The sequence below is a fragment of the Homalodisca vitripennis genome, chromosome 2 (assembly GCF_021130785.1).
Source record: "Homalodisca vitripennis isolate AUS2020 chromosome 2, UT_GWSS_2.1, whole genome shotgun sequence".
In the NCBI taxonomy this organism is placed as follows: Eukaryota; Metazoa; Arthropoda; class Insecta; order Hemiptera; family Cicadellidae; genus Homalodisca; species Homalodisca vitripennis.
The window spans coordinates 101,682,992-101,704,920 of NC_060208.1; the positions used below are offsets into that span (position 1 = coordinate 101,682,992).

General features: G+C 32.4%; 2 protein-coding genes across 7 annotated transcripts in view; one reads left to right on the forward strand and one right to left on the reverse strand.

The window, feature by feature from the left end:
- Positions 1-2,551, reverse strand: part of LOC124354468 — a 44,671-nt gene extending 42,120 nt beyond the window's left edge. For 2 of the 4 annotated variants that reach the window (XM_046804940.1, XM_046804937.1), the window contains exon 1: positions 2,366-2,550. In XM_046804940.1, the coding sequence (XP_046660896.1) occupies positions 2,366-2,488 (123 nt within the window). In that variant the 5' untranslated portion in view covers positions 2,489-2,550. Of the gene's footprint in view, positions 1-2,365 lie in introns of all 4 variants that reach the window. The other 2 variants (XM_046804938.1, XM_046804941.1) reach the window with 2 other exon arrangements.
- The window catches only part of LOC124354469, a 36,207-nt gene extending 14,961 nt beyond the window's left edge, over positions 1-21,246 (forward strand). For 2 of the 3 annotated variants that reach the window (XM_046804944.1, XM_046804943.1), the window contains exon 2: positions 18,676-21,246. In XM_046804944.1, the coding sequence (XP_046660900.1) occupies positions 18,787-20,823 (2,037 nt within the window). In that variant the 5' untranslated portion in view covers positions 18,676-18,786 and the 3' untranslated portion in view covers positions 20,824-21,246. Of the gene's footprint in view, positions 1-4,266; positions 4,540-18,675 lie in introns of those variants that run through there. The other variant, XM_046804942.1, reaches the window with a different exon arrangement.
- Positions 21,247-21,929: the final 683 nt, after the last annotated feature.

Here is a 21,929-nt window from a genome sequence, read left to right on the forward strand (position 1 = left end):
ATGGATTTTATCTTGATGTAAATATATATATATATATATATATATATATATATATATATATATATATATATATATTTGGTGTGCTAATTGTTTTACTATTTTAAATTACAGCAAAAATGTTCTAAATTTAAATAATGTAAAATAGCAATGCATATATGAAACTTTAAACAATAGTAAAATTAAATGATATTTTCTCTTACGTAATCAAATTATATTACTTAGTATACATTAAGATAATAAGCTTAATTAAGAAAACCTTTTTCTTCCTGTAAGATCGCTAGCATTACGTAAGAAGCTAAAACAATTTATAAATATGGATACATTAATCTATCAGCTTACTACAACTTCTTTCATTCTAACTATTATATGGAACAATCCTCTGCAGAAATGAAATTTAAAATTTCCTATTGTACATAACACAAAATTGAATAATTGACAAGGTTAGGACTACTTAGTCCTCTCTTACACCTAACCACTAATAGCAGTAAAAAAGAAAAGGTTCTTTAAAAATAGAATAATAACAAATACTTAAATTAACAGAGTGCTTTGATGTTTATTGAGAATTGAAAATTATGACATTACCATGTTTATACGTTTATTGATGCTTGTTATACTCTAGAAAAAAATCTAGACAACTAAACTTTAATGTTCTGAAAACGTAAATTTTAAAAGTTACTTTCCCACAAATGAATTCATTTTTCGGAGATTAAAGGTATCAAAAATGTCTGTGAGTAGTTGAGACTTCCTAGGATAAGGAACATTTAGTGGTAGGATTTATTGAGATTGTAAGACTTCCATAACTTGGAAACTTTCAGAGATAGGAAGTCTCCAGAGGCCAAAAACTACCATAGATCATTTGTATTTGTTCATTTAACTACCCTAACTGGTATGTAATCAAATTCAGTTTGTTTAATCAAATTGTTTAGATTATCTGTAGTACAAATTAATCCTTAATTAATTTACTTCTAACAAAATAATATCAGTAAACTTATTTGCCCTACGTCAATATATCTAATTATTGACCATAAGGCATATTTCTTAAATTTAGAAAACATTTTCATTGACCATTATTAAAACAAATTAAATGCTTTACAATCTTTCATAATATTTTCAAGAAATTTTCCATTTTTTGTACCAAAATTTTTGCTCTAAATGTGTCTCCTATCTCTGCATTTATTATACATTTTTACATCAATTATTTCTTCCTTGAGAGAGTAATAAGACAGCAGGATTTAGTAACTTAGCTTTAGATAACCAAAAAGAAATATTAGTTTGAGGCAGCTCATTGCAGTCTCATTTAAAAAGTTAGAATCTCCTTGAGACTAAAAATTTCTAAATAGGAAACTTTCCCAGGCTGGAAGCTTCAATGGTTTGAGAAGTTTCAGAGGTTGTAAGGCTTCAGAAATGAGAACGCCAAAGGCTATCAGAGACAGAAACGTACAGAGTCAAGGTTCCAAGAGGTCTAGTGGAACCAGATACATATATATATATATATATATATATATATATCCTTGCTTGGCGTAGAGATCAAAAATAGACCAGGTTATTCAACATACAGGTAATTGAACAAGTACAGGTAACATAAACCTGTACAAGCCGCCCTAGAAGTTGAGAATATCTAGAGTTTATGGTGGAATTTTACAGAATGATTCTAGTAACTGGTACGTTTGGTATGTATGGTAGTTATTTGGCATGGGTTTCCAAAGGATAGATTGTCCCAGATGTAATGTATTACAGTATATACCCAGAGACCAGAGGCTTTTAGAATCTAGGCGGATCAAAATCTGGAGGTCTCAAAATAAAAGTTCTTATGAACTATAATGTAAAACTACCTTAATCTTGTAGCTGGTGACTCAAAAGGTGATGGTGTGGGTGGTGGTGGATGGTTAAGTTGTTTGGTAGTAGTAATTATATTTGTTTCTCTTTATAAGTAAGTGACTTCATTTGATAATTTAAATATCAAGACAAAACGTTCTATATTTTACGAGTTATAGCACAATTTTATTTAGACAATAGTAAAATATTTATAAAAAGAGTAGTATCAGTGGTATAGAGAATAGAATGTAGGTGTAAACAGCCTGTGATGTTCTGTCTAGATGATAAAATATCCCACTTAGTCAAACCCAATGTCAAACAGTTGGTAGGATTTTGTAGGCTGAAACAATTTTCACTCATATCACAGTAACAAAATCATGAAAATAAGTTAATTAAACATTTTTGGTGGAATAAATTTCTCTCTCTTAGAAGCATCACAACCACTAACATCAGTTGATATGAAACTAACATCAGCACAATAGATCATAAATTGATTTTGATTCTCAACATTTAATCTAATCGGTCTATAATTTTAAGCACCAGCACCTACCTTTTCTCTCTGGCCTGGCAGCTCATCCACCATGTAGTCATTGCCAAACTCATCATCCTGCTGCAGACTGGGCAGTACTACGGCCAGAATCACACAAATTTTGGCCAAAAGGAATAAGTTCATCGCAAGAAAGGCGAGTCATCTTGGGATGCTGAAAAAGTCATTAACGCTGGCCATATTGTAAACTACTCTTAAATCGATGCAGTTCAGATTGTCAAATGTGATACTGTAATGTGATAGTGAAGGTGGGATAAATAATTATTCAATTCTTTAAATTCAAATGTTTACAACACGTTTGCTGGCCTCTTAACCTAACAAATTCAATACATACCAGATAACTTAAGTTGCTAACAACTATCTAAAACAATGTGCCATGTCATAAATGGACCCAATAATAGGAATATTAAAATATGAACATTTTTAAGGAACATGTTAAAAATTTAAGAACACATATTGGCTCATAATTTAATAGAGACAGTATTAAAACATTTACATCCTTTAATACTGACGGAAACTTTTGTTAATCAATGGTAGTGACTCACATTATATTTACTCCATTACATTTAGTATTAATAAACATTTTATTTTTAACTGAATGCCATAAACAGAGAAATAATAATTTGATGCAAAATAGATAACACATAATAAAAATGAAAAGGTAAGTAAAAATTTCTTTAAATTCTCTGCAGCAAACTGAGAAAAATGGATGATTTGAAATATAAAACTTAACTTAGGAAGATTTATGTGTAAATAAACCTAATTTTGTTGCATGGTATTCAAAAGCTTGGGATGCCTTCTGAAGAAGACTACCCCAGACCTAAAAATACATAAGTGGCTAGGGTTTCAGTGTAAATTAGAAATCGTTATCTTATTGTTTTCAAAATATTAAAGTAAATCAAGATCAAAGTAAATGCTTATACAAGCAATGATTATCAGTCCTATTGAGATATTAAGGATAAGGCAAACAGCAGATGTAAAATGTGTAGGATTAAAGGAAATTTGAACAAAAATACTCAATTCGACTATTGGAAAGATTTGTATGTACTTATTTGCAAAATTAATTTCAAGAATATTCATTGGACTTTTGAGATATTTTGACAATTACACTGAACCTTCGGAGTGTTCCAAAGTTTGCTCTACATTTCTATCTCAAAAATATCTTGCAGTACAGCATTCCATATAATCTCATTGCTTAGCTTCTTCCAAATGATAAAGAAGAATATTTCATTTCTTAATGGGTGCAATATTTATTCAGATCTTGGATATCGATAAAACAAGGTAACAACCTTTATAGGTTTGATTTCCAAGAGTGCAACACAATACTTATCAGTAAAAACATTGCATATTTCTGTTTAAATTGGTTATAAAATTTCCAACAGAGTGAATTGTTTGCAACTCTGTGTAGATATGTTTCTTTTTATTCCAATTTTATGTTCTAATATCACATTTTTCACACCTTTTAAAAGTTTGACTTTAGTGATTTTCCATCAAAAAAACTATGCTTATCAGTTTACAAATTTCAAAATTTTCTAGAACATTTGAAAATTCACAGTATTTTCAATGCCAATGCTGAAGAAAACTTGAAATATATTCCAACCTTCATATTATTTTTTAATTGTCTATATGATAAACTATCAGTCAATAGATACAGACATTTTACATTTAATTTCAATAGTATGAATGCTAATTTATTTTTAACTCTTTTCCATGTTTTAGCATTTCTATTTGTATGGTAAAATCACTATGATATAAAAACACTAAATATTTTTAATATTTAAGTCTATATTACGTTCATAGAGGTTACAAATTATTAGAATGAATCATTCTTGCAGCTTTATAATAGATAAGTTTCATTACCAGATGTTATCAGAATAATCAAAACCAACTAATGTGTCTAAAGTGTGCACTGTTAATCAACAGAGAGAATAAGCCAGTTATATAACATAAGTTGTAAATAGTTTTCTGTAATGTAGTCATGTGGGGAGAGTTGAATGTAGGACCAACCACTCTTTATTATTTTACCTTGTACAATGTGGAAGCTATTCTTTGTTTGTATTTTAATCCTGTCAACAAGGTCAGGTTTGTTTTCGATATTTTTTGATGAATATGACCCAGATGTGATTCCTCAAGACATATATGATGCTGATTTTTCTTGTGCGCATATCGGTTCTGGAGTAAGTTTTACTTTTAATGAAATCATACCTTTTATGAATCTCTACATTTTTTTCAGTTTTAAGAATGCATGAAATAAGTTTGATTTGCAGGAAAAGTACACAACAAACTTGTGTTTCCAGGCCTTTAAAATATTAGTGGTTAACCTTAATGGTAAAATTTATATTTAGATAAATATTGTATGTGTTAAACCATATCTTTGACAGCTTGTAAAGTTTACACAAACTGTGAGTGACTTGATTGATGAAAGGAAACTGTATCTAGCATTTTCATGATAACATTCCAAATATGGTGACATTATTTCAAAATAAGACAATGAGAATTTTGTAAATACTTTTACTTCGAGTTAAGTTCTTCTACATATACTATTAATATTACTATTATACATGTCACAAATCAAATCAAATCAAATCAAATCACGTTTATTTCCACACACAAAAAGAAATAAAATACAAAATAAACCTTTACATTGAAATGATAACAAATGTAGCATTTGTATATTATCTAATTCATATAAACATACAGAAGTATTCTAGTAATACAATTCAAAAACTAAAATTAAATAATTAACGTTAAATAATATAAAAAAGACTTGTGTTACATAAATAAATCAATATAATGAATAAAGAGATGATATAATAAAGATATATATATATATATATATATATATATATATATATATATACATGTACATACACATACACATACATACATATCCACATACATACACGCATACCTAGTAAAAACAGCATTAAATTTGCTACATAATTTCTGGATAAATTCAAATAATGGGAAAAGAGCCTACATGGGCCTTAATGGCCTGTGTGTAGACTCGAGTTGAAATTGTTACGATTCGAATTTTATCTCGAGCAGAGTGTAGATTAATTTTATAAAATATGATAATTGAAAGAAGACATCTAAAGCAGAATAAACAACGGATATGACCTCGAATTCCGATAATCAGCAATATAGTGGAGAAAGTAGACAAAACAAATAAAAATATTGAGTGAACAAAAATTACAAAAAATAGGCTAATTACTTAAGTGATTGGATTTTATTATACAGGGTGTCAATTAAGTCTGGAACCTCTTTTTTAATTTTAAAACCACAATATAAAAAAATACCAAAGTTCACACGTGCTTACTGGTGATAGTAACGCACACATCTGCCCAATTACCGACCAGATAATCCCTTTGGGGGACGGTCCACAAGGAGTCAGACAAAATTCTTAAATAGCAGCATAGGTCAAGTTTGGTATCGAATTAAACGTCTTACTTAGCAGAGTACAATGCCACAAACCGGACTTCAAAAGGTGGATTCATTCAGTAGTTATAGCTATTTGAATTTTAAAACAATTGAACAATGTAAATTATTAAGTATTACAAGTAAATACCAATTTTTAAGTACCTGTGATCAAAGTAAGTGTTCAAAATGTTCTAGGCGATTGTAAAAGCCATCCACTGCATTTTGAAGGTAGTCACGAGGAATATCTTGAGCTTCTTGGACTATGAGATTTCTTAGGTGCGCCAAATCTCGAGGCTTAGTACGACAAACTTTATCTTTGAGGTATAGCGAAAGAAAAAAATCCAGCAGAGATAAATCAGGGGAAGGAGCAGGTCACTCTACTGCACCACGTCTTCCAATCCATCTGTGAAGGAATATTGTATCCAAGTATTCTCTAACAAGGAGAGCAAAGTGTGGTGGCGCGCCATCTTGTTGGAAATAAATTCTTTGAAATTGTCGACCAATAGCAGCTTGTAGTGCAGGAATTATCTCATTTTGGAGCATTGCTAGATACGAGTCACCATTTCAATTACCATTGATAAATAATGGGCCCATAATTTGATTTCCTATAATACCTGCCCAAACGTTAAGTTTCTGTGGATGCTGTGTATGACTCAATCTGCCACTTTCACATTCTAACAGTAGTTGTGTTATTGGTAATAATTATTGATTCCTGGCTTCGATTACTACATTGTCAGATGATGGGAGGGGAACATTTTGAACATTTACTTTGATCACAGGTACTTAAAAATTGGTGTTTACTTGTAATACTTAATAATTTACATTGTGCAATTGTTTTAAAATTCAAATAGCTATAACTACTGAATGAATCCACCTTTTGAAGTCCGGTTTGCGGCATTGTACTCTGCTAAGTAAGACCTTTAATTTGATACCAAACTTGACCTATGCTGCTATTTAAGAATTTTGTCTGACTCCTTGTGGACCGTCCCCCAAAGGGATTATCTGGTCGGTAATTGGGCAGATGTGCGCATTACTATCACCAGTAAGCACGTGTGAACTTTGGTATTTCTTTCTATTATGGTTCAAAAATTAAAAAAGAGGTTCCAGACTTAATTGACACCCTGTATATAGTTTGAAGAGGAGAGGAGAGAGGACAGTGCCATCAGTCAGTGTCAGACAGTCTAGGTCCGTCTGTAGTCAACAGAGATAAGTAACTGGGCACTCTCACTGCTTATGAGAATCAAAAACTCCTTGACATGTTTCTTAAAAACCTCAAGAGAGGGAGAGTCGAACAGCTTGAAATTTCTAAAACTATTAGAATAATTTCGATATAAAATGTGTGCTAGATAAAAACTGTTTGTTGTCGCAAATGATTTGTGTTGGTGAATAGTGTTAATTCCGACTATATTTGCATATCTTGTGTTATAAAAATGTGGGATTGTAGAAAAATTGAGCCAAAATGTTTGTAAATATGAATAAATAAGACTTTAATAAAATTTTTTTTAATTGGCAGAATTCCTGTTTCTTGAAACAATAAATCAGAGGGATATCGTCTACACTTTGCAAAACCGGCTTTCAGAATAGATTTCTGAACTATATCTAAACTTTTAATATGTGAAGGAAAAGCACCCCCCCCAAGCTAGAATGCCATACGAAAAAAGGGATTGCACATAAGCAAAATAAACGATTTTAGTTTCATCAAAACTCAAAATGCTATTTAACTGCCTAAAAGCAAATATATACTTTCTTGCTTTATTTTTTAAGAAATTAATGTGATCTATCCATTTCATTCGAGAATCAAACAACACACCCAAATATTTGTATGACGACACTTTCTCGATTTTATTACATCCACAGGCATTGTTATAGTGATTATTACAATTATGAATAATTAAATCGTGTAAGTTGTAATCTGAATTTGATGTAAGAGAAAGGGGCATAAATTTAGTTTTTGAGATGTTAAGTGATAAAACATTTTGGTCCATCCATTTTTTAATTGTCATGAGGTCATTTAAAGATTTATTTTGAACATCCTGCCAAGATTTACCTTTGATAATAATTAGCGAGTCATCAGCAAAAAGAAATAGTTTACCATGAATCTGCAGTTTTGAAATGTTGTTAATGTATATCAAAAATAATATAGGGCCCAGAGTGCTTCCTTGAACTACACCATAATCCACAGGAAGCTCATCACCATTCACACCGCAGACAGACACAAACTGCCGTCCGTCCGCAAGGTAGCTCCTAAACCATGCGAGAGCATTACCCGTTACACCTATAGCTGATAATTTGTAAATTAATTTGTTTCTATCTACACTATCAAATGCTTTCTTTAGGTCAAGGAAAATTAAAAAGCTCCTCATACCATCTGACAAAGTATGATAAATTTCTTTGTTTACATCAAAGAGAACGTCTGAAATGTTTTTATCAGCCCTAAACCCGTATTGACACTCCGCTAAAATATGGTTGTGTTGAAGGTAATTTACAAACTGCTCTTTGACGATTCTCTCCAGCACCTTGGAGAACACACTTAACAAAGAAATGGGACGATAGTTATTTTTCTCCGTAAATGTGCTAGCCTTGTGAAGTGGGATTACTTTAGCTAACTTAAAACTATCAGGAAATATACCGTATGCCAAGCTGAGATTTAAAATATGTAGAAAAGGTTTAGAGAAAATATGAATATTATCTTTGAGTGCAGAGGCTGTGACGCCGTCATAACCAGGAGCGGACCCGCCACTTAGTGCAGTAATGTGTCTGAATAGGTCCAGTTCAGTGACAGTCCGAAGCGTGAACAGTGAGTCTCGCCCGTAATCTGCATCATCGATAATTAATGCACCCCCGGTGTTAATTGAACTTGCCAAGTTATGTCCAACGCTAGCAAAAAACATGTTGAAATCGTTAGCGACTTCTTTACATACACCGTGAGTAACACTTGGTACATTATGCAGATACCTTTCTACCGGAAATAAACCCTTATTATTTTTTTTACCTGCCAATTCGTTAATTACAGTCCAAAACAATTTAGGATTATTTTGATATTCGTTTAATTTAGCCCTGTAGTAAATAGGCTTAGACGTTTTGATAGAATTGGCAATAAATTGCCTTAACGTTCGATAATTATTTTTAAGAATTATATTAAAAGGCTGTTTTTTAATTTTTTTGCTCAATTTATCTCTATCGCGAATTAATTTGATCAGATCATTTGTAATCCAAGGCTTAAGCCTCTTGAATCTAGATGACTTTTTAATTGGTTTTCTAGAATTATCGATCGCTTGGCCTACCATTTTACAAAATTCGTATGCAGAACCGTTTACATTTTCGTTCTGAAAAATCGTCTTCCAGTCAATATGAGCAAGATTACTACGGGACAAGAGTGCAGAGTCTATAATCGTCTGTGAAGCTGTATTTGTCATAACCGATGGTGCTGTAACGGGAAAAGTAATGGTAAGACCAGTGCTATAGTGATCAGTAATCTCAGTCTGTAACACAGCTGCCTGTACATTGTTCATGTCGTTATATCGTATAATAAAGTGATCCAGGCATGACTTTCTAGATTTTGTTACCCTTGTTGGTTTATCTATACAATGAATGAGACCAGCACCTACTATACAGTTCAAGTATCTGTCAGTATAAGGGGAGTTTGTTTCAAGCAAGTCAAAGTTGAAATCTCCAGCTAAGATAACTATTTCGTCCTTATTCAAACTGTCAAGATAATGTTCTAAAGCAGGGGTTCCCAAACTTTTTTGTACCACGCCCCCTCTGGTTATTTGGAGACCCCCCCACACCCCCCTACACATATCAATAATTGTACGTATGGTGAAAATTTAAACAAGTATTACATGAAAAACGAATATAATAACTGATACAAAATTTAACATTGTAACACAGATACATTTTCAATTTAAGGAAGGTGAAACAATAGGCCTACCTACTTACAAAAACAAAACATAAAATGTAATTTAGTGAGATGGGTGCGCTTGCATGTTCTGGATAAGCTGACAGATCCTGGGTTGAGTTTCAGACAAAGCACAGCGTAGGTCACTTTCGACATCAAGTTTGTTGCGGTACTTGGTTTTGATCGCCACAAGAGTTGAAAACGCTTTTTCGCACATGTATGTTGTTGAAAAAGGCAAGTACATCCGAACAGCTTTCCCTGAAACACTGGGGTAAACTTTTAAGTACTTTAACCAAAATGAGGGCTTGTCCATTTTGTCAAAATCGTATCTTGCAGCAGAGTCATTTTTTATTTCTATTCCTTCCTCTTGCAACTCTTCTGGCAGCAACTGTATGTCCATGTTGAACGGGTCAGTTGATAGTTTGTACAACTCCTCTGACAAGTTAGGAAAGTACCTGCTGAACTCCTCCTTGAGGTTCTTCAAATGGTCAATTATCAAGTTTTTCAAAAGCGGTCCTTCAAAAACGTCCTCAAAACATACTTCTTCTGAGACTGACACTACTTTGCTGAAACTTGAATAGTTGCTAGGGTTCATTGACACTTTACGTATCCAAAGTTGTAGTTTCTCAACGTACATCTTGATGGCATCCCGATGTGTTACTATATTTGAGTCTGCACCTTGCAGTCTCAAGTTTAGGTTATTTAACGTGTCAAAAAGTCTGATAAATAGGCCAAAATCACTTGGTTCCAGGATTTTTTGAACTCTGCACTAAGCTCGTTTTGTTTCTGCTGTGCCAAAAACGTTATCACTTCATCACGGAGTTCAAATAGTCTTCCCAACATATTGCCTTTTGATAGCCATCGTACTTCTGTATGAAATAGCAGCGTTTTGTGATCACTTCCTAAATCTTCACACAGAATTTTAAACAGTCGAGTATTTAATGCACTGTTCTTAACGTAGTTGACTAGTTTAATACAAAGCTTTAAAACAGCATTGAGTTCGTTAGGAAGAGTTTTTGCTGCCAAGGCTTGGCGGTGAATAAAACAATGAATCCCAACCACATCAGCATTTTTCTCTTTGACCAACTGCACAAAGCCTGAACGAGAACCCAGCATTGAAGGTGCACCATCTGTGCATACACCAATAAGTTTTTGCCAAGAAAGTTCGTGTTTCTTAAAAAAGTCTGATACTGCTTCCATCACATCTACAGCTTTAGTAGTGGTCAACAGCTCAGTAGAAAACATCAGTTCATCCTTCATTCTTTCATTTTCAATGTAACGAACATATACAAGCAAATGAGAGCATTGTGCTATGTCTGTACTCTCGTCAAGCTGGATAGCAAAAAACGGTGATTTTTTTATTGCATCAACCACCTGGTTTTTAATGTCCTTGGCCATATCATCAATGCGGCGTTTTACGGTGTTGTCTGAAAGTGGTATTTGTGATAGCTTTTGCCTACTATCAGTTCCAAGGACAACATCGGCTGCTTTTAAAATGCACGGTTTAACAAGCGTTTCACCAATAGTGTGACTTTTCTTTTCCTTAGCAATAATAAGAGATAATTCATACAAAGCTTCAAGCACTTTTAGAGATGACTGAGCAGCAGATCCAGTGCTATCTAACTTCATGCTTTAAATTCTTAGATTTTGCAGTGAAAAACTCTTTAGGTTTGTCCTTTAAAGAGGCATGTTTGGTTGACAAATGTCTCAGAAGACGATTAGGCCTCATCGCGTCATTGCTTAATACCTCATAGCAAATAACGCACTGAGGGTGATCAACATTATCATCTTCTCTGATTCAGCTTCACACAGAACTCACACAACACAAAAACAATTACTCCAATTCAAACGTCGCAGCAATTACAGAACACCCACAATACAGCAAACACGCTGACGATAATTCACGGAAAGCACTGTTGGCACAACGGACTGGCGAACGGACTAGTTACAACGCAAGCACTGAACAAAGTGCAAGGTTATTGACATTGGATTGAAGATGCGGTGGGGGTAGTGGTAGGCGGGCGTGGTAGGAGTGGAGGGACACTCGCACTCACGCCAAGGCCAAATGGAGGTAACGGGTGGTGGGGGTCATCGATGGCGGGAGGGGAGTATTATTATGAGGAAATTATTTTTGTAATTTTTTTTTATTTATTTCATTTGGGTGTCACGCCCCCCCCTGGACTTTCTCCACGCCCCCCCAGGGGGGCGCGCCCCCCAGTTTGGGAACCGCTGTTCTAAAGAATCCAAAAAAAGTTGAATGTCGCAGTCAAACGTACGGTAGAGAGCCACGAGACAAAATGTTTTATGACAAAAATTAAAGTAGAGTTTTATGCCGTACGTGTCACCTATAGAAATCTGTGATGCAGTAACTGACAACCGGTTATTGTAGTAAACAACTACACCATCAGCCTTGTTACGCTGCTTATCAGTAAGTACAAAGTCAAACCCGTCAATGGTCCACCCCTCCTCACCCCCCCTCAACCAACACTCTGTCAATATTATTATATCTAGCGAAGGAAGATCATTTAAATAAATCAAAAGTTCGTCAAAGTTTTTTGAAATACTTCTTATATTGCAATGGAATATTTTAAGTTTATCAACAGAATTACTACTAAAAAAAAAATCTTTGTATTCAAAATATGATTCCAGTTCTAAACAATCGTTGTGGAAAAACAAAGAGTTGTCATCATTCTCACCCATTTATGCCGTTCAAGCCCAATCACCCGCCCGGCCGGTCTAAATATTTGAAAGTAATAAAAGTATATTTTATAAATGTGTATACGTACCCTGGCATACACAGAAGTTTAATTAGCACTTAAATATTGCATATAATATGTTACTTATTTTTACTTCAGTAAGATGCATTTATATAAATCCATATTATTACAATGTAATTACATTAAAATGGCCAATTTCAGTAGACGATTAAAAAGATTGCATAATTATTACATTTTAAAGTCTTTCAAATTTAAAGATTGCAGTCTTACATAGACAAATTTAGAAGTTTGTGAATTCTGAACATTAAGTTTTATCATAAAATAGTTTCTGGTTAAATAATAAAGATATTAAATAGTGGAAAGACAGACTAAATAAAGACATCTGTGTACATAAATTAAATAGTACTAAATGTATTTAACTATATAATATTAATCTTAATTTCTTACACCTAGGCCTATGATGCGTATACCATAATAAACATAATAAGTATAATAAACAAGCGTATGTAGCATTAAAATAGTTGGAATGTGGAATTATAGTAAAGAATAAATTGCTTTATTCAGTTTGTTGGTTCAAACTATAGAATTAACAATGACTATTATAATTCATGGGACTTTCGATATAGTTACAATGAAAATATACCATTTCGGCTTTTTATTTAATAATATTAATAAACCCTTTTGCAGTAAAGCAAATAATTAATTGTTTTCAAGTCATCACCTATATTTTGCTTTAACATATTTGTATGTAAAAGATTTATAATTGTAGTATTAATAAGCATAACAAAATTAAACGGAAAGGCATTAAGAATAACAAAGGTTTAAGATTTTAATTAAGTTCAGCATGTAATTATAACATAATATATTAATTTCTCTCATAAAACTATTAAGATCCAGTGGAAATTACACAAGAAGAAATTACTTATTAATTAGATAATATGTCAATGTTTGCCATGTAAAATGAAAAGAGTTTAATATAAATGTTTGAACTTCATTATAACAACAAACTTAAAAAATGCTTAAAACGTTCAATGTGTTGTATTGCTTTTAACTGGTAAAACTTTATTAGGTTTAACAACATCAAATAAAAATATAATTTATTCATACACATAACATAGGTGAGAAGGGTTGATTGAATGTGGATGTTTAGCTCCAGTTCACCTTTTAGTGTTAGCTGCATTAAGAGGAGGGTAAACAGGAGCTAAACTCAACATTCACATTTTCTTTAATATTTTAGCATGGACTTAGTCTTATTTTAATCTGAAGTCAAATAAAACCAAATCCTTACTGCAAAAAATTCGGACAATACTATTTTACAAGAAAACAGGCGCGTTGTCAGTTATCAACAAGAATATACATATTATCACACATAAACAGTCATATGGGTACATTTAATCAGCATAATAGTCTATGAATACTAAACTGTTAAAATTCTAATTTAAATGAATTTATTTTGAAACGTTTGCACATGTTTAAAAAATGGTCTTATATGCCAATTATATATGGGGAAAAGGTGATCGACTTCTCCTTTAAAAAAAAATATATATATACAGGGTGATTCAAAACTTAATATAGTTCTTACCTGCATAAAATATTAACTAATGTTTAGGTTGTGAGTAACAGCTGATCATTTATTCTAGACTGAACATTAACATAAAATGTATTTACCTTTATAAAACTGTAATAATCACCTATAATATTTGCTCAAAGTGTCCTCCGTTGTTAGCAATGCACGTTTTCGCACGACGAATCCACTCTTTTCTAGCGCGTTTCATAACGTTTGGAGCATTCTTGATAGTTTCTGCCGCCTCTGTAATGCGATTACGTAACTCCTCTATGGTGTTAATCCGTTTTTAATAAACAATTGACTTCATCCAACCCCATAAGAAAAAGTCTGCTGGCGTGAGGTCAGGAGAACGTGGTGGCCATTTTACTGGTCCATTTCGACCAATCCATTGTCTACCGTATGTATCATTTAAATAGTTTTTCACATCATTAGAAAAATGTGGAGGTGCTCCGTCGTGCATAAACCATGAATTTATTCTGTTTTGAACAGGAATATCTTCCAAGAGGGTAGGCAGGTTTGTTCTTAAAAAATTTAAGTACGCTACTCCATTAAGTCGATTAGGGAGGAAAAATGGACCAATCAAATTATCACCCAGAACACCAAGCCATACATTGACTGAAAATGTATGTTGAAAATGCCTCGTCGCAGTTTCATGTGGGTTGTCGTACGCCCAAGTATGGGTATTACGAAAATTTACAATTCCATTTCTAGTAAAACAGGATTCATCAGTAACGAGAATACGCCGAAGAAAATACTGATGTCGTAAACAATTTCTTCTTAACCAGCGGCAGAACATCTTCCGTTTATTAAGATCTTGCGGTAATAAGTCTTGAACACGTGTTATATGGAATGGGTACAACTGTGCTTCATGAAGTGTCCGCCATACGCTTGACTGGCAAATATTTAACTGACGTGATAATCGTCTGGTGCTTGTGGTTGTGATAATTCTACAGCATTTATTATTGCTTGTTCATTATTATAGTTCCTTGCGCTACGTTGACGACCAGTATCTATTCGGTTTAAAGCTACCAGTTTCTCTAAGTCGTCTCTCCACAGCTTCAAATGTTTTGCGATCAGGTGTTCTTCGATGTGGAAAAGTATCACGATATTCCTGAACTGCAGCTAAACCATTCTTGTTAACTTTGCCGTAAATCAGTATCATGTCCGTATACTCTTCAAACGAATACATACCATTTACATTATCTGCCATTATTTACTAAGATAATTACATACACTTTTATAAAAATATTTAATAAAATATTTTAAAAATAAATATTTAATAAAATATTTTAAAAATAAATATTTAATAAAATATTCTATACACTTGTATAAAATATTTCCAAATAATCACAGGATCTCACAAAATACAATCTTCACACACCACAATACAAGAACCTCCATAAAGTTTATTCAAATATTACTTCATGAACTTAATTGTTGATCAGCTGATATTGCCAACCTTTGCAAAGAAAATATGACGATAAAAAGTGTTGAATAAATGATCAGCTGTTACTCACAACCTAAACATTAGTTAATATTTTATGCAGATAAGAATATGCATTTTTGTGCGTCTGTTTTATTTTTAAATAAAGCTAAATTTCAATACCTATTATTAATTTTTTCCCTAAGTAATTCACATGAATCTTTTCAGAATTAAATGTTCTACAAATCTGTTTAAGAAAAAAATTACCTTTATTTAACATTTATGGAAGTAATCTTACGTTAAACACAAAAATGTGTTATTTCTTTGCACCAATTCTTGTGTTTTACGTAAGATATCTATGAAAGTATTGCATTTACAGCTCTGGGACGAATTTTAATAAATTTTTCAGATATAAAAACATAAAAAACAATCGTATTTGTATCTTTGTAACTACCTTTACCATTTTTATACGGCCTGACTTCACCAAGGGTTCTGAAATCCGGGCGAAATCTTTCGCTAGGCGTAACTCGCTAACGAAGCGTTTCCGGGCATATGGTTATATGAACTTTTTTACTTGTTTTTAGCTATAGAATAAGCTCTCGAGAGATTGCCGTTTAGTTTTGAATCACCCTGTATAGTATAGAAAAAGATTTTTGTTAATTCACTGTTTTTATATTCAGCCAGTCTCGTTTTGAATTTTGCACCATAATTGGGAATGAATTACAAGTAATACGTTGTAAAATATGAATAATATTTTATCGTTTTAAAATATAACATGTATTTAAATTGCTTGTAAACAACAAAAAAGGTTTTTAATATGTATAGCTTTTACATAGTTTGAAAAAGGTTTGTCATCAAGTTGATTACTTCAATAATAAAGTTTTGTTTACAATATAAATTATAATTCATCTGTTTACCAATCTTTTGTTTATTTTATTTTTATTAATTCTATTTATTCAAAAGGTATGAATAAATATAAATGTAAATAGGGTTTATGGATACGGGATTATTAAATTTATGTTGACAGAAGTATCAAGAAGTTTATAGATCACAATTTTCACAACACAAATTAATATGAAATTTAAAAAAAATTTCTTTTAAGGGTCATTGATTGATAAACAATATTAGTATCATCAACGTTTCCATAATCTACTGATACATTTGTGGGAGATTCGGAGCGTGAATGATAACTATCAGATACAACAATATAAGGAATTTGATTACGTAGGCTACTAATTCTGGTGAGTGTGTTAAAATGTGCAAGCAAATTAAATAAATCCAGAATATTTTAAAACTACTACATTGGGACATTAACTAAACCAATTTATGTTACAGTCAAAACCCATAAATACTGGGTCAATGTAATAACAATTTCAAATTTTCAAATAAACTTATCTTTTTTTAAAGAAGAGGTCTGGAATATACCCACTAAGAACTAATCTGTAAGAAGAGTAATCATATTGTTTATGAAACTATATTGATAAAATTTTTTTAAACATCAATGTTACAAGTAGAATAACTATAATTGCATTAATAGTAGTAGAAGGAAGAGTAAATAGAGAGAGTTGTTTATAATAACAAATTCTTATTGAAATTGTATTATGTGACTGTCTTAATCATAAAAAAGTTATACATTTTGTTACTCATCTGGAATGTAAGTAGAGAACTCGAGCATGAGTCCTTACATCTGCTGCTTCCATCTGCTTAACATTCCATCTGCTACTGTTGTTCACTGAAATTGTAATATATTTATTACTTAACATGTTGGCTACGGTAGACACCAATATATGTCATACCTTGTTATAAGAACTCAAGATCACTCTGTATAGAACTCCAATGATCAAATGTTAATCACGTCTCTTCTTGGACATGAGGAATATTCAGCATAGATTGTTGTGAACTCTAATCTTTAAATTTAAGCATTCACTAATTCAGAAATGTCTATAGAAACAAGGATCTTGCAATAACCAATCTCAAGAATGATATGGATGATATTTAAAAACTGTTTACCTACTGTAGGTAAAATGTGAGAATCCATGAGCAATAGCTAGCAGTTTATGGGTTTGGAAATTCATTCCAATATCATCAGTGATTCTATCCGAGCCATGAGACTTGAGCAGCTGCAGCTTTGAATATTTATGTATTTCTATTTATATAATACTAGCGGGCCCGGCGCGCTTTGCTGCGCATTTCAATAATTTTTTGCAAAAGTTGCCCGCGGCTTCGCACGCAATTTCCCGTTGAAAACAGTACACTATATTCACTTATTCTTTTTCTATCACATTCTAAACATTGCTGAGATAATTGATAGTCGTTCCATCGTGAGCCTCTTGGGCGTATTATGAAGGTATGTACCATATTCCTGCCTCTATCTAGCTGTTACCCACGGCTTCGCACGCAAATCTTAAGACCCGAAGTCCTTATATTACTTAGTAAATTTTTTTTTTTACTATAATAAATTTTAGATTAAATTAGTTATATCTCCGATGCCACGATTGAGCTTGCTTTGTTGTCTCGATCGAGAGAATATGTACACACGGAGTTTTGAGAACCATACTTCTGTCAAAAAAAACAACTAAGGTTGATTTTATAACATTCTTTATATTTGTAGCCAACGTAAGATAGTAATTATGATATCTGCATTGCTCTTCTGATCAAGCATGAGCATGGTTTATATTAAATAAATATTGCAGTTAAAGGTGAATGTTTACGTCAAATTTGAATTGTATTATCTGGATAGTAAAGTCTATGTTTAACAGTGATTGCAGAAACAGTTTAAACAAAATTTGTCGTTTCTCTTAAGCTTACTCTATGCTTTAAAACTATAAGTGTAATATATGTTTACAAAGAACAGCTGATTAAAAATTTGAAAAGACGTTAACATATGTTTGCTGCAATGCATTTCTTATGGGTATTTCTGTAACCAGTGGGGCGGAATCCTGAATCGGGAAAGGGATGGGCATAGCTTATAAACCTTCTCCTTGGAAAAATACATATACGTACAAATTTTCATCATGATCGGTCCAATAGTTCACGATTCCATAAAGGACAAACATACAAACATTCATTTTTATATATATAGATAAATTTTATTTGTACTTAAACAATGATGTTCCTAATCCTACTTTAAAGAGATAAAAATATGATGTGCATGCAAAGAAAACCACCCTTCTCGTACTAACTAACAACTTTTGTAAGTTGAGTGCTATATACTTGAAAGGTTCCTACAAGATTCCAAAGTCAATTCCTTCCTTACTCTTGATCTCATCAGACCAATGTTTGTTGCAGTGTGATCTGACAGAGGACTGTTGTGGGACAGCTACATGTGTTCTGCCCTCCTGGTCTCCCACTCCTGTCTGCTTGGTACCCGGGTACAAGGAGGATGAGAAACTGGCAAGAATGTCTTCCTACGATCCTCCCAGGAGGAAAGATATCATCTACCTTCGTGACACCTATAACACCACCTTCTTCGACTTTCTCTTGACTGATTTTACGACAGATTCTCCTCTACAAGAAGAAAGACTCAAGGTGAACTATTCCACTGTGTCAGAACCTGGCAATGCCTCAGGACCTGAAGAAAAAATTAGATCCCCTAATTTAGGAAATTTCAATTTAGAAATAAAGGTCTTGGATGGGACAACAACAGAAGGTAGAAAAAAATTGAGTGCTTCTGCAGAAAGGTACTTTAGAGAAAAAACACTCAAGTTACCTTTTAAACCTAAAGATATTCTCCAACCTACACTGAAACCAGTTCATATTGATTTTGAAGATCACTCAGAAGAAAAGGAAGAAAATATTTTTGCTCTAAAACTGCCTTTAGATTTGACAAAACTTTTTAATGATTTCAAACTGGTAATTGGTAGACGGCACAGATTTCTACTATTAAACTCCAATATAACAATAAATCAAGGAAAACCTACAGTAAATGAAATTTATGAAATGTTCAGAAACAGTGATAAGCACAAAATTATTATACAATTGTTACATGAGAAACTAAGAAGGTTGAATGACAAAGAGAACAGTGGACCATTAAATGTGGCTTTGGATGATTTGAGCATTCTAAAAAAAACTGAATCTTCCGAAACGGTACCGAACAAAAGCAAATGGAGTATGGTAAGGAAATTCTTCTTGAGAAAATCAAATGACAGGGGAAATGCTTTCAATCAAGATAAATTTGTGGAAGCACCAATCAAAGCTGTTAATCAACCAAGAGAAACAGAAGGGATTGAGGAACTTATGGAGAAATTTTACATAAGGTCTAATGTAGATAGTGGTGTTCAAGATAAAAAATTATCTAATGAACATAGAGATGATGGTTTAGTGGAAATTTTCAACATTAACTATCCATACAAATCAGATCGGAATACAGAATTTATAGCTTCTAAAGAGTACTTAAAGAAGTCAAAACTATTGAATTCTCTGGAACATAAAAATCATTATACAAAAAATGAGATAGATACTATGAGTGAGGCGACACTTTTCAAAACTTATTCCACTAAATCATCTGAAAAGATGGAGACAGCAGCAACTAATATTGCTGTAGACATGCAAAACTATCAACAGTTTTTAAATGAGTCATTCAGCTACATTAAAAAGATCTTGAATTCCCTACAACAAAATAATGAGAATGGAAATATTCAAATTTTGAAAGTACATAAGTTAAAAACAGAGTCAAAAAAGGTTGAAATAAGCGACAAAGCACATACAAGGAAAGGCTCCTACTTGCATTCAGTACATAAAAACTCGTCTAAAAAGTTGACAGGAGGATTAAAGAATGCGTTTAATAGGAAAGAAAATCCAAAGAAATCTACTACACATGAAAGGAGAGCCTTACGACTAAATGAACACTTACTTCTTGCTGTGAACTCTAAAAACTTTTCAGAGAAAATGGCTGATTATTTTTCTCAAAGTGAATCGGATGGGAAGGATTCATTAGAGTTTTCTTTTGACTCATCTTTGTCAAAGGAATCAACTTCACAGTACAGAGAGGGCTTGTACAATGATTCATATGTTTTCATGGTGCGGGAAGATAATTCAAGTTTTCCTGAGAAGAAGCAATCGAAACTGGAAAGAATCCTAAATTTTTTCCACAGAGCAAAATCCATTCCATGTCCAAAAACTAAGAATCCTTGTACTAACACCTCAAGCTGTGAACAGAATGAATCTTCCAAGCCTTTGTCTCTCCTGAACAAGAAGAAGAAATGTTTTCAGAACCCAACAACAGAACAATTTATTGAACTCCCAGAAAGTCTTATGCCAGAAGCTCTTGAATTAAGACGTGCAAATGATTCCTCCGAGTTTTGGTTTTTCAATGAGTCTGATGAAACTTTGAATGAAGAGCATAACAATCTTGATGAACAGCATACTAGATTATTTAACTTTCTACTTTTCGTTAATAACTTTGTCTATAAAAGACAATTATTCTACCCTGTCTAAAACTTGTAACATGAAAAATGGCATATTTTTATTGAATTGAATTTAATTTCCATTAGGTCCAGTTTGTGCTGGTATAAGAAAAAGATAAAAGATCTGTTTATCTATTTGTTTGGTTTCACTTTACATCAATAACCTTTCTATATAAAGTTTGTGGTTAAAGTAATGTTTAGTGTTTAAAACTCACTATAAAATATATTTTAGTTCAATGCCTCTTCTTGTTCAAGATGGTAGTAATTTCCTTAGTACTTTTGTGAATTCTGAAGTTTTGATGTTCATGTTGAGGAGCTTCTTGTTATGTTTCTTTTCTGAAAACTTAAATTTAAATAATTACTGCATATTCTATTTGATTTAAATCATTAATACCATTATTTTAGTTGAAGAGACTCATGTATAAAATAATAATAAAAAATGGATGTGACTAGACAAGACAAAGTTTCCAATGAGATATCCTCACTGCTTTTCTTGTAGTTGTATATTCATATTTTAGGATAATCTGGAGAGCCCAAACTATCCTAATTTCAATATTTCATTATTTCAATATTTAATATTTCAATAGGAGAAATAGATACAACACCTGATAAGAATATGTATAAAAGTACAGGGTGTTTGGTGAACATGAGCAACAAAAAAAAGTTAGTATATTTAAATGAACAAGAGCAAAAATATTTGATAATCTGTCCACTTCTAGATGCAATGAATAACATGAACTAACTACTAGGCTTATTTGCCCTATTAGGGTTAAGGAATATGAGAATAATTTATAATAATCAATAATAATCTATTGCCAATTAGTCTACCGCTTTTATATACAAAAACAGTGGTCCTCTCTACAATATGTCCAAAGTATACTTTCTTGCCTAGGGATTTAATTATTTTTCTTCAAGAATTAGAGGGGAGAACGACTCACCTGTGGTATCTTGTAACTGTGTTCAATATTTTTAATTCTTAGGTGGAGGTAGACAAGTTCAAATGTTCCCTTCATTAGACTGAAAGGGATATTCATTAATATCTTAATCATTAGCTAATTATTCTCACAACACAAATTTGGTTCCAATATTAGCAGAACTTTACAGTTGTGTATGACTGATTTGCGAACTGAAAATGCA